The sequence below is a fragment of the Geospiza fortis genome, unplaced genomic scaffold (assembly GCF_000277835.1).
Source record: "Geospiza fortis unplaced genomic scaffold, GeoFor_1.0 scaffold361, whole genome shotgun sequence".
Taxonomy (NCBI): Eukaryota; Metazoa; Chordata; class Aves; order Passeriformes; family Thraupidae; genus Geospiza; species Geospiza fortis.
This window is the reverse complement of record NW_005054356.1, coordinates 4,035,976-4,049,861: the sequence shown is the minus strand read 5'-3', so window position 1 is coordinate 4,049,861 and position 13,886 is coordinate 4,035,976. Positions and strand designations below refer to the sequence as shown.

Sequence of the window (13,886 nt, the reverse complement as noted above, 5' to 3'; positions counted from 1 at the left end):
TGACAGTGGAGAAACTGAAATTTCAAATACAAAGCACTGCACAGGGTTGTAAGTGAGCAGAAAGGGCACATTTAAGCACATACTCCCTACATGCACACAGAGAGCTTCATTCCAGCACACCGAGATGCAAACCACCATTAGTCTTTATTAACAATTCAGGTCTCACTGGGTGCTCGAGTTCCCCCAGCAAGTGAATCAAGTGAATGCCTGTCAGTGGGACAGTCACCGCACACAGGCGTCTGGAACTGAAGCGGTTCTGGATAACAGAAGTGGTTCTCACACGAGGCAGTACCGTGTAACCCGAGCAGCAGCAGCAGCATGGAAAGCCTTGGGCAGCCTTGGGGCTCCCTCTGCCGTCCTGCTCTGCCCCGGCCCGAGAGGGCTGCGGGGGCTGTGCTGGCACAGGGCTGGCTCAGAGACCCTCTGTGGGCACAGGGCAGCACCAGGGACTCTCTGTGGGCACAGGGACCCTCTGCAGAGCGGGCACAGGGCCGGTGGGTCCGGCTCAGAGCAGCCTCCTCCGAGCACTGCTCAGCCACCTCCAGCAGCACCTGCTCCAAGCACGTTTGTTTCATGGCCAATGCCCTTATTTTAGTTATTATCCCTTCACAGGTGTCTCTGAAGAGACAGTAGGCTGGGGCACAGACTGAGGGCTGGCAGGATCACCTGAGCACTTTGCTGGGCGCTGCCAGAGTTTGGGTAAGCACAGGTGTGACAGGCTTTGTTTCCACACCTCATTTCTGAAGCACCAACAAGAAGCAGCCTGGGGTGAATGGTCCCTTCCCCTCACAGGTGACACACACTGACAGAGCCACCATACAGCTCCAATGGCAGCTGACTCCCAAGCAGTTTTTATTCCACACTGCCTTAACTTGGTTGTGGGAACAGCAATGGAGCTCTGAGGTGTCCAGAGAGTGCAACTCCTGGGGGAGAACAGCCACAGTGAACCCCTTTCTTTAAAGCAGCATCCAACTTTGTCTGAGCAGGTGGCTCCTGCCAGCACAGCTCCCAGCTCCCAGCTCTCAGCCAGGGTGGGACACTCTCACCTGTACAGCTTGCAAAGCAAACCAGACAATTTCACGGCTTTAAAATATTACTTGAAGTAAGAAGAAGGTTCAGGGAGGTCCCAAACATGCACCAACCACAACCTCCCAAGGAGGGCATGGGCACTCTGAAAAAGAGACAATCAAGCAGCCCACTGTAATTATCACGTTGTTCCAATGCCCATTTACCACCTCTGACACCAAGCTATTTGAAATAAACACACACACAGTATCAGTCCCATTGTCTTCAGACACCCTCGGGCCTGCCCCAGGAGCCAGCAGTATTCATTCAGCCCAGAAACCAGCAGCAAGTGTCACAGAGCATCACGAGGCCATTCCCTGCTTCATTCCCAGCCCAGGAAGAACCTGGTTTCAGCCCATCTCTGCCGTGAATGCATCAGGACCTTCCAGCAATCTCCAGACACCTCCCACTGGGAAAAGGCCAACATTCCACAGCCTTGTTTTTACCCAGACTGGGAGGAAAGCTCAGCTTGTTGCAGGGCACGTTGCAGGCAGATACTCTTCACTATCTGAGGAAAACACTGAAAATTTCACGTTGTGAAATACTCCTTGACCTTGACAGACAGTGTAACGTGCAGCTGCAGAGGGATTCCATTTCCTCGGGACTCCAGCACAGCACCGGGAGCCCCTCGGCAGCCCCTGGGCCTCACCTGACGCTAGCAAGGGCCTGAGGGGCAGCCTGAGGCTTACACCAAAGCTACAGAGGCTCCTTGGCACAGCAGCAGCAGCAGCTGGATAGAGACAATTGCCTTTCACCACCAGTTTACAGTCTGTCAGCTAAACGTGATCTGTAGGAAGATACTTCCAACAAATCAAGAATTCCATAAGGGATCAAAATTCTAAACATAAATACAATTAAAGCCTTCTAATATTAATGCACACTTTTTATTATATTAAAATCAGGCAATGGTCTGATACAATAAAAAGGCTGCTTATGGAATACTGTTATGTTAAACTTTCAGTACAGAGGATGTTAAATCCTTACAACTAATATTTTCCTCAGAAGTTAATGGAAACATCAATTGTTCATTGACTTGACAGCTGCTGCTTTAAAATGTGTTTATTTTTACTCTTTTCTTTTTTTCCTTATTTTTTCTTTTTTTTTTTTTTACACAAACACTGAATTTTTCATAAAACTTAGGACACACTAGGTTGGTTTCCTGTAAGCTTGCATCCACATTGCAGCAGTTAGTGGTCCGGAAGAGTAAACCAGAAAAGGCAGTGATTTGCCAGGATGCAAAGCCAATCAAGGTCCTTAATCTGCTGTGCCACCGCTTCCCCAAAATCTTCACTGAAGAGATTTCTAAGACTTACAGAACCCTAATAAAATCTACCACCCGGATTTGATTTGTCTGTGGTTGTCACATCTTTAGAAGGGGCAAACGCAAGTGCAACATTTTGTTAATTAACATTCTTGGGTCAATCCAAAGCACCAAAGCACAGTGATTCGAGGGTACCTGGAGCGTGTCCAGAATCTCTAGGTGCCGAGTCTCCCCCACTGAGGTTTGGCAGCAGAAGGTTTGGGCAATCCTGGTAAATTACTGCTCTTTTCCCATGTCAAAGCCTATCTAAGAGCACGGCCGTGGCCAGCTTGGCGGTGTGGCAGCAGTGCTGGAGGGAAGGGAAAACCCACGCTTGCCAGCAGAACAGATACTCTTGTTTCCCAGGCTGGTGAAGACTAAATTTGTTGCAAAACCAAAATGATAAGCAGGAGGGAACAGGTCAAGTTATTGCCCCGACGCTCACCCCTGGGCCAGGGGCGAGAGGAGTCACCAAGAGGGGCAAAAAGAAAGCAGCACCCCCACTAAAAAGAGGGGAAGAGGGAAGAGATAAAAAGAACCCTGAATCCCTCACCCAAAGCTCACATCACTGGTGAGAGAGACCGGGAAGAGAAATACAATCTATGCCTTGGCCAAAGGAAAGAAGGAAAGCTTGCCCCACATTATCAGGGCATTTAAAAAAACAATAAAAACCCAAAAACGACCACAGTCACATTCAGCCTTTACTAGAGCGAGCACAAAGGGAGGGATGACTGAGGTTAGCACACATCCCCAGTAGTAGTCCATACAGCCCAGTGTAGTACTGGAAGCAAAAACCTTTGTGTCTACTCTAATAAATAGCCCTGAGCTTTGACTCTATTGCAAAAGACAGAGAAAGAAAAAAATAACCCAGGCCAGACACACAGCAAGGTGATTGTGGGATGGATCCTTTCACAGTTAAGTTGGATGTGCCACACTGGTCTTGACAGTAATAAATTTAAATAGACTTTTCCTGATACCAGAAGTTCAGCTATGTGGACAGTGGTTACACGACAGGATTATTTGTTATAGCACAACTTATATTTCAAATGAAAAAAAAAAATTAGTATCATTTACAGTATCTCAAGAAAAACTTCCTTTGAATGGGAACTTCCTTTCCAGTATTTTGAGGTCTACAAGATGCATCTAGAAAATTTACTACTGTGGAAAATGAAGACAGCTTAAATTGAATAAGGGGGGGCATGTTGTTGTTTTTTTTTAATTAATTGCTGTAACATTGTCCTTCAGGTGGCTGAGGAAGTTTCATATTTTCTTTAGACATCATTAGACGCCGAAGCTCTTGCAGAACAACTTTGATACTATAAGAATTCTGCCATTTTGCTAGGACTGATATGGCTCTGGGGTCCACCTAAAACAGACAAAAAGACCATTCCTGTCAGAATTGGTGCACTGGTTACACTTAACTGCCCCCACCCCCAGCTAAAGATCCCACATGAAATCTGAGTGGGAGAAATCAAAAGCAAGTGTTTTCCTAAAAGCATAACAAATCTCCACTTGTCCACTTCCCTTCTACCCCCTTTCCTTCTCCAACAAAGGGCATCACAAGCAATGAGGAGCTAAGCAAGCACAAGTATAAACAAAGCATTGGAGCTGCACAAAAAAACAACAACATTAAAATGAATAAAAGCAAAAAACTTACCACTCCATTAGAACTATTTACTCCATTCATATTAATTTTTGTTACAAATCTTACAAATGGAGGTGCTTCTGGATACTTAGGCCCACATTCTATTTTAAGGCTGTATATTCTGTTTTCATAAATTGTCTGAGGGGAAAAGAAAGGGGGAAACAATTACATCAGGCAGTTCAATAAGCATTTGGTTAAAGCAGTGGCTACTTTAGGAACATGGGAACTACCAAAAGTGTGGGCAGCCACGTGGATACTATGCTGGTTCCCTGTTTGAGTTCATTTTACAATGTTCAGAGTATCAAATGTTCCTGCAGGGTAACAGTTCTGCTGGTCTTGGGGCACGGAGCAGGACCAGCCCTGCGGGGTCTGTGGAACAGCCACCCCACACGGGGAGCTGGCACTGGAGCCCAGCTGTGCACAGCCAGTGCAGAAGTGCAGGTCAAGGTGCAGCTCTGACAGTGGCCCTGCTTTGGAACAGCCCGTGTCAGCAAGGTGACTCCTGCCTGTGGGACATCACTCACAGCCTGGGAATGCCACACCCCTGCAGGACACCTCGGGACAGCAGCACTCAGGAACTCAGCTCTGCACAGCTGCTCCTTTTTCCCACTGGAATCCAGCACAACGTCCTCCCTCCATCTGCTACTGCTTTCCACCCAGAGGGAAACACGACTTAGCTTTTGTCCCAGCCAGTATTTCCATATCCTGCTAAGAACCAAAATGGTAATAACTGAATCTGAGCAGTGTTAAAAGGATGACAGCAAACAGGAATGGCTGCATGTCCCCAGGATCTCTCCCAATACAATCTGCAGCCTTCAAGCAAGTAGCTCAAAAGAAGTCCCAACATATCTGGCAAGAAGATCTATATTCCTAAGTGTGTCAGAAAAACAGGAGAGGCAGAGCTGACTCCTGTGCTGTGATGGTCCTTGGTTTGCAGCACGACAAGATCTGCAAACTTCCATCACTGCTGGCAAGGCTGCACGCTCCTGTTTGCACATTTCAATTCCTATTTAATTTTCTAAATTAGATTTCAAGGTTGTTTAAATTTTCCATAAACCCTAGGCACACAGTGAGCTTTCTTCACAGCCTTAATCCAGGCTCATTAGCACTCTCCTAATGTTCTAAAATCAAATGCTGTTCTAGAAAACAATTTGGGTACATCATAAACAAATGAAATGCTCGTGACTGGGGAGAGATTAGCAAAGGCAGACAACATGTAAACAACACTTCTGGGCGAGACAGAAAACACTGCATGTATAATGCCTTCATAATACATGTTCTTGTACAATCTCACTGTGTGTCAAAAGAGGCAACTGACAGAATGGGAACAGAGAGCAGGAACGTGATTAAAGGTCTGTAAAGATTTCCATATAATGACCCCTGGAATTACTGAGAAATGATACTGAGGCCAGCTGTAGAAGACATCTGCCATTGCAGGAAGGAGAATGCAGGAAGGAGAATTGGCTACCTGCACTCCATCAAAGGATATTAACGAAACAGAACAGTGAAACTGAAGACAACAGACAAGTTCTGGTTTTAGAACACAGGCACATATTCAGCACACAATGAAGTCCTCAAGTTCTCTACTAGAGTGTAAACCCACAGTTTAGTGGGGCTGGGAATACAACAATACTCCCACAAAGACCAACTGCATTATCAGATGCTGCTTTGGGAGAGGACATTCAGAGAGAGAGACTGAAAACACTAAAATCTGAGTTTCCTCTGTCAGCTGAAATTCCACAAGAGCTATCAGTAGTGCTGCAATAAACAGCACCCCATAAACTGAACAGGAGCAGCAGAAAAACCAGCACAGAGCATCCCCTGGCACCTGCAGCAGCTCCATTTGTAACCTCACTAGCTGAGGGATTCTGAACCTTGCTGGATTCAAGGGTACAGCATGTTAGAATTCTGGGATCTTGAAAGTTATATCTTACTGAATCTGCAAATATAAAGCAGACAAGTAACAGAACTAACCAGAGAAAGGCACCAAAATGTTTCCAATTATAAGCAAAAAGCCATACAGACACATGAAATCTATTATTATAAAGAACTTCAACATAAATCACTTCCTAAAGTGTTTTTTCGCTCATTTGTCTTTTGTTTATTTTCGACTTCAGTGGTGAAGTTAGGAGAAAGGGAAAAAAATGTAACAGTACTATTTTAGTATTTAAGTGGATACTTACTCTTGGAGGCCCAATAATCATTCCTGTCCATCTCGTAAGTGTCATATCTTCATCGTCTTCAAGGCCCCAGCTAACTGTTCCATCCCCTACTCCCTTCTGACCTTCTTCAAGTTCTTCCAAAAGACGAAAATTACGAGGAACTTTTACTCCTGAAACAATGAGAAAAATATTTTCAGTTGAGAAATCTTGTAAAGAAAAAAAGCTAGAGTAATTTCCCTGATACTTTTGGTCATTTTACGGATCACATTTTGGGCAAAACCATGAAAATACCACTTTGTGAATGACAATATTTCAACATTACAAAAAAGCTATTCCCATATTTAGCTTGGATTTTACAAGCAGAATCAAGGTATCCCCAAATAAACATTCCAGAAGGCTGACAGGCCACATGTTACAGCAGGCAGTAAAATGAAAGGAAATCTCTGTTCCCTCAAAGGTAGACCCAGTATTGTGGAGCTCTAATTAGCACTTGTCTATATGATTTATAGTATAAAAATTTAGAAGTTTCTACAAAATGACACCATGAGAGGCTTGACAGCAGTTGACTCACTCAGAGCTTTAAAAATACCTTTCAAAGCAAATAAAACTCTTTCATAACATTAGTAGGTTAATCTGAAGTTAATTGAAGTGGGCTTTGTCAGCAGCAATAGCATCCTTTGTACTTGTGACCTGCACCACCAAGGAATTTCAGCACTTTGTAATTGCTGGCACATTTCTCCTCAAAACAGACAGCAAACCAGGGAGATTTCCTTCTCCTTTCCATTACATTAATGGAAAACAATGGCACAGAGAGCTTTGGTGACACAGCCAAGGTCACAGCCAAGCCTGTGATGAAGGGGGACCCTGAACTCAGGCCACAGTGGGTCTCACTGCTCTTCAAGGCATCTGCACCCCAGGCATCAACCACAGAGCAGAACTGCACTGAGTCCACTGCTGCTCCTCAGCCTGGGGTCTGTGCCCCAGCTTTTGGTGGTGGGGGGCTACAGGGCTGGCTCCTATCAGAAGCTGCTGGAAGCTCCCCACTTGTGTGCTGGAGCCAATCCTGGGCAGCTCCAGGATGGATCCACTGCTGGCCAAGGCCCAGGACATCAGCACTGCTGGGATAAAGTGTTTGGGAAGGGACAAAGTTAGTGCACAGGAGCAGTTGGAGAGAAGAGTGAGACTATGCCAGAGGAACAGCTGTGCAGACACCAAAGCCAGTGAAGGATGGGCAGAGATGGCCCTGGGGAAGCAGAGATGCACCTGCAGCCCATGGAGCACTCCTTGGCCACGGACTAAATACAGAGGATCTGGTAGTTTTAAATTCTCCTTTAAATATATTAATGACCTAAGGAAACTTAATGGCAGAGATGATTTTGCTGCATAATCAGAGGTGTCCAAATTTCATTCACTACAAAGCATGCATCAAAGAAAGTAAACCAGCTAACGACTAGAGGAACTGGATACACATCTAAGGTGATCATATCCAAGAACATCCTGGGCAGCAGGGCTCAGTCCTAGCTGCAGCAGCAGCACAGAACTCATCCAGCAGAGCGGTGCCAGCAGACACCGGACCTGTACTGGCACAACCAGACCTCCCACCCGGGGGCTGCTGAGCACAGCTCCCTGCCAAATCCCCTCCCAGCCAGACCCTGCTGTTTCCATGGCTGCTGAGCAACACAGCTCGTTGGCTGTGAAAGGAAATGAGTCAGCTGGAGCCAGTGAAGCCATTGCCATGAGACTGCCCGAGCCCCAGACCCTGGGTGGCAAGAGGACCTCCTGGGCACCAGTGCCACATCCCCTGCACGACAAACTCCAGCGTTTACTCTCCCACAAAATCTTTAAGCTGTGAAGTGTGTATCCTCTGTGCCCCAGACACACGAGGGCTCAAGTCTGCCAGCCACACCTGAGCCATGACAGAGAGCAACCCGTTTGTAATTCTATCCCAACACTGTCTGTGCTGTAGTTTGGGGAGGCAGAGCAGTCCAGCTCCCACACCCGGGATAAGAGAGCTGGGGGACACAAACCACGCAGCACGAGTTGAAGGACAAGGCTCAACCTCTGCTTGCACACACCTCACCTGTTTCCCTATTTTTGCTGCAGTGGATGCACAGGAGAGCTGCTGATGGAGAATGACTCACAGCTAAACTGCTGTCTGGGCTCCAGCCCTGCCTGCCGGTGCCCTGGGGAAAAAGGGCCAGGGGAGAAGGGCAAACAGAAGGTCCTTCCGGAGGGAGCCCAGCAGCTCTTCCCCAGGGCAGGGGATGCCACAGAGGAAACCTGTGGCTGTTATCAGAACCCCAGCCAGAGCAGCCATCAGCTGGAGCCAGGGGAAGACTCATCTGGAGTCACATGAATGCCAAAAAATGCTCTCACTTCTACACCACAACATCACAATATTTAACAAGCATCATCTCAGTCTGCCTCGCTCCTCAATAACATCACTTCATAGTTATCCGTGGTGCAAAGACAATTTACAGGTATTTACTGAGACCAAGCTAAATAACCCAGGAGGAATCAGCTTTAGGGCAGACACAAGCCACACAGCAAAGAAGAAAACAAAAAGTATTGCCCATCCACCCTTCCTCTGAGCATCAACTCTGAGTGATCCCTCTGAGCATCACACCCTGTTCACTGAGCCAAGCAGGAATCCTTAAGTGAGCGTGTAATTAAAAATGACATCACCACGTAGACATTTGAGCAGCCACAAGCAGGACTGAAAGGCAGCCTTAGTTCTGACATTTGCTACCCAGAGCTGGGCTTGGCTTTACAACCTTATGGGAAGAGAAGGCAACTTAATTGCTGAGCTCTCCCCAGATACAGCTGCTCTGATTCAGCGTGAATCCAGCATGAATCAGAGCCATAAAAGAGTCACACAGGATTTCAGAGCTCTTTGGAAGTGTGAGGTCTCCGGAGAGCTGGCGAGTCACACTGTGCAGGACTCCTGCCACACGGAAATGGCTCACAGCAGTGAGTGTTCACTCCACAGGAACTGCTCCCCGGGAGCTCTGCAGGGGCACCATGGCAAGGGGGTGCCCACAGGGAAGGACACAGATTGGAGTTTTATGCACTTCACAGAAAATGATCATGGCAGATAACTGGTAATTTCAAAAGAAATGACCCTGTCACACAGCTGCTTTCTTAGCATGTGTTACCCCTATTCTAAAGCTCAGGGTGTAACATGAAGGACCACCACCTCAGCTACTACAGAAGGTGCCAATTCAGCTCCCTCCCTGAGACATTCTCAGGAAATTCATTCAACAGAAAGAGAATCATACATATTAATATAAAATATTATGCCCATATGACCATAAATGCTTTATATAAATAAACTTCCCTTAAGCAAGGCAGAATAAAGACCAGATTCACCCTTCTGGTCAGTCTGAAAAGATGCACCAGGCCATTAAGGCAACCCCAACTCCCCCTCATTTGCAGGAGCCTGGAGCACTCATGGTCTGCTACCACATCCTGCTGGGACCCAAACCTCACACAAACTTTATCATTTGTGATCATACACAAACACATCACCATCATGCTTGCTGTCCACCAAGATTCCTAGAAAGTGGCCAGATCTGTCCTAGGCACACACAGTATTTGCCAAATAATGTCCATGCTGAGCATGCCAGCTGCAGAGTCAGATGTCCTGTGCCCCCTGACAGCACCAGGAGTCCCCGGGGTTTCCTCCTCCCACCCCCCAATAAATACCTTGCACAACCCTCTCAGCGTAGCAATGGAGACTTCCTTGGCAGTAACCAAACCAACCTGTTTTTCTAAGAGCTCTTCATTTAACACAAGAAAGCCTAAATAAAGTGAGAGGCAATTAAAAAGTAATCAGCTTGTCTAAAGTACTTTCAGTTATGCATTGTAATTTAGCCCTCACTATAGTTCCAGATGACTCTCAAATAGCAGTTTCATTTGAAACATAAATACAGTAATATCTCAGTAACTGCTTCACTTGTACCTTGCCTAACCTCACAGAAATACTCCCAGAAATGGAACTGAAAACCTATTTCAGAGCAAAAGGAGATACTCACTATTAATTACAACAGCACACCAGTGAAAGCTAAATCGTAACTGTATTGACTGGGCGACCTGGTCAGAGTCTCACTAAAGGAAGAACAGAATTATCCTGAATGACAGCGCAATGCCAGCTTGGACTTTTAAAGATCTTAAAGCACTCTCAGATTTACCTTTTCATGCAGCACTACTAAAGATACAGATACACAACTGAATGTGTCTTGCAACAAGTTTAAGGCTGATCTTATCAGGCTGAGATTTTTCTCATCTTACTCACAGACTACACTTTTCCATCTCAATTTTCCTCAGTTACATAGCCAAAGCAATTTCACATCCGGACACCTTGTGAAGCTGAGAACAGCACTGTGAAACCAGGCAGGCCATGCGCCTTGGGGAGATCCTCTCCTCCAATCCTTCTGATCAGTGGCAGCAGAACAAAAACCACACCTCTCAAAAACTTCAACAACCTGTTTCTCTCTCTTTTCTAAAGTGAGATCCAATTACAAGCATTTTTCTTCAGGACTAAAGCACAGGCACGGGGCACAGCACACCTCAGCAAAGCACCCAGAAAATGGGGCTCCAAGGACAGGAAGTGTCTTTTACTGAAGGTTTCTCCACATCTTCATTGTAACAAGCAACTTATCAAATTGGCCTTCCTGGACAATTTAAACTCTGCTTTCTATACTAGTTCCTGATTTACTGTAACTCGAGTGAGCTGAAATCCAACAGCTTTAAACACCTCTGTTGCTCAACATAGTAAGATGCTTTCTGTTGCTTGTTTCTGTGTGTTTGATACTCAGCCTTAATTACATCCTTTCCAGTCTGTGTTTCATGTCTTTGCATTGACTGCAGATAATGAATTGGACAGCTAATCCTTGCAGCACTGGGACAGTAAAAAACACACAAGGCATTCCTTGTCACAATGGTATATAAAGTTTCTGAAGTGATGGAATACTTAAAACCAAATAAAAGGCTTTCAGCAATTGTCACAGAAGCTTTCAGGAGACAGGAACTTTGGATTTCTTGCATTGTCTTTACAGTCACAATTTCTACTCTGATGATGCAGACAGGTTTCAAGATATTTTCTCTTCAGCTACTTTTTCCCTACCCTCGAGTCTTTCACTTAGAGTCCCAGAGAGCCCTTGGTGCTGGCAATGCTTCCTCTGAGATGAGGATGACTGCTGTCACTCCAAGGAGCCATCGAGGGGCACCTGCAGGGCAGGTACACCTGTATTGTACAACCCTGCCACTGCCCCTCTCCTGTGCTTCCCACGAGCATCCCTTGGAGTGAGTGCACAGGGATGCTCCAGGCTTAGAAACAGACACTTTAACACACTGCACTAACCCCAAGCTTACAGGGTTAGAAACACTTTCAATACACAGCACTAACCCCAGTGTCTGCTCTCCCCTGTTAGGAGCATTAAGCCACATGTACCAGCACTGTCACAGCCATACACCCAAGGATTGGTTCCCGTGCAGTTCTCCACTTTCCTCAGACTTGGAAAAACTTAGATCTGGGCAAACCATTTTACCACTCAGCACTCCCAGGCTGTTGGTAAACACAGTGCCTCACAGCCCTGCAACAGACCCACCACACTGAACTGTGAGAGAAGGTGGGTTAAGTGAGGTCATTACACCTTTCCCAGGGTGAAAGCTACAGAAACACCATCCCCCAGGCCAGCACAGCTGGGCTTGGCTCACTGTAAAACCCAGAAGTGCAGGACAGCACCGTGGTGCAAGGTCTGTCGTGTAAGTGCAGCCCAGGCAGTGCAGAGCCCCTGAGGAAGCCCTGGACTCCTCTGGCAGCTGGTCATTCCTGCAGGACACCTCAGTCTGTGACATGGACACACACAGAGCGGAGCCTCCTACCAACAGCCTCATTAAAGCCACTAAAGCCAACCCCTTCTTTTTATTCATATGTAATGGGGTGTGGGGGAAATCCACATCATCAGCAACACAGGATTCCCCTCTGTCAGTGGTACAGATAGACCCCACACCCTAACATTCCTTCCAGGCTGAGGGTTGGGTTTTCCCCCCTGTTAATAATTCCTACCCGCTTAACAGATACAAATATCTAAGCTACCTACCTGTCTAATTGCCAGAACCAGCCCTATGACTTTTTTAGGTTACAGGAACATTTGTTACCACTTCTTCCTCTGGGTCAGTAGCTGCTTTTGAAGGCAGATGAGCATTTTTCATCTTCAATATGTGTTTAGGCTCCGTTGCTAAACCACCACGAACTCAAGATATCACAAATATTCCAGTGCTTTACAGACAAATACAAACACATTAAGACTCCACAAATCAAGTTTTAGCAAACTGTGCTTCGCAAATGAGTGAAGGCAGCACTGAGGCACGTTCCCAAGCCCCCAGGGAGGGCTCACCTGCGGCCCCCTGCCTGTGCCAGGCCACGCCTGCCCTGCAGGGGCAGCAGGGACCCACAGAGCTGCACTGCAGTGCCACTGCCAGCTCCCGGGCACGGGCTGCCCTTGCCACCAGCACAGGAGGCTGGCTGTCCTTGCTCAGCACTGCAGAGTGCTCTGAGGGCAGCCCCCGAGCTCCAGCTCCAGCTGCCACCCACGGAGCCAGCAGACTGAGTGCTGGGTTTGCTGCAGACATGCAGTGCTCCTGCAGCACGGCTCTGGAAGTCACCCCAGAGCAGCTGGGTGCCCACACTGTGGCCCTGCTGCCAGCACACGGGACAGCTGGGAACAAAACCTGTCCCCTGTCACAAACCCAGGGGACAAGGGAACAATGCAGCAGACACAACGTGGCCAGCAGGTGCTGGGTAACAACAGCCTGTCCCAAAGGCCTATCACTGCAGCCCAGCCCCGTCCCACACCTGCCCTCCATGAGCACCTAACAGGTCACTCACAGAGCTGCCCTGGCTTGAAAAGGAAAGTATTTGCCTCGTTCTTCCAGCCAAACATAAAATGCAAAGTCAGCAGCTTGAAAGGATCACGGAGAATGCAGGGCAGGCAGGAGAATGTGACCTAACAGGGGAAGAGGGGTCCGTTCCTCCAAGCTACAGCTCCTGTGTCTTTAGTCAACACCTCACACGTTCAAACACAGACCTGTAACACAACTCTCAGGACAGCAACCACTGCACTCAACCGAGTTTTTATTAATTGATTAATATGTATTATGTGCATTGTGATGGTTATCCTTAAAATCCAATGAGTGGTCATTGACAGAGAACTATCTGTACAAAAAGAACTCCAAAATATTTCTATTATATCCCCACCAGTCACGTTCTGGTGAGCACAGTCCAACTTTGGAGGGTGCAATTTGGAAACAAGCACTACAGGGGCACATGTGAAACCCTCCATGGACTGGGAAAACAGGAAAATGAAACTGCCTCAACAGAAGTGACTCTGATTTACTGGATCTGCTGAAGTTCATTAGAGGATGTCAATAGAAAAAAACCTCACTCCAAATCTAGTTGCAGTATTTTTGTTTAATATGTAATGATAAATGCAAAGGCAGACTGTATGTAACTACTTAAAGCTGGCGTGAGCAGGTTTGAAGGGAATAGACAATTCAGTGCTTCTCGGAGCACACACGGGAGCTGCACGCTTCCCGCGGAACACAGAGAGGCCAGCGGCCAAAAAGGCTCCTAGAGCGCCCATCTCAGCCACGGGACCCCGGCCACAGCCTGGGGACCGCCGGCAGGAGAGCCCCGGGGCCGCCCCGGCCA

At 47.1% G+C, this 13,886-nt stretch overlaps 1 protein-coding gene across 1 annotated transcript in view; it reads right to left on the bottom strand.

Moving 5' to 3' along the window:
- Nucleotides 1–1,930: 1,930 nt before the first annotated feature.
- Nucleotides 1,931–13,886, bottom strand: part of LOC102031723 (transmembrane protein 189) — a 25,374-nt gene continuing 13,418 nt past the window's right edge. The window contains exons 6-8 of the mRNA XM_005423689.2: nucleotides 6,194–6,342; nucleotides 4,023–4,148; nucleotides 1,931–3,731 (exon numbers count right to left, since the gene is read on the bottom strand). Of these exons, the coding sequence (XP_005423746.2) occupies nucleotides 3,585–3,731; nucleotides 4,023–4,148; nucleotides 6,194–6,342 (422 nt within the window). The 3' untranslated portion in view covers nucleotides 1,931–3,584. The remainder of the gene's footprint in view (nucleotides 3,732–4,022; nucleotides 4,149–6,193; nucleotides 6,343–13,886) is intronic.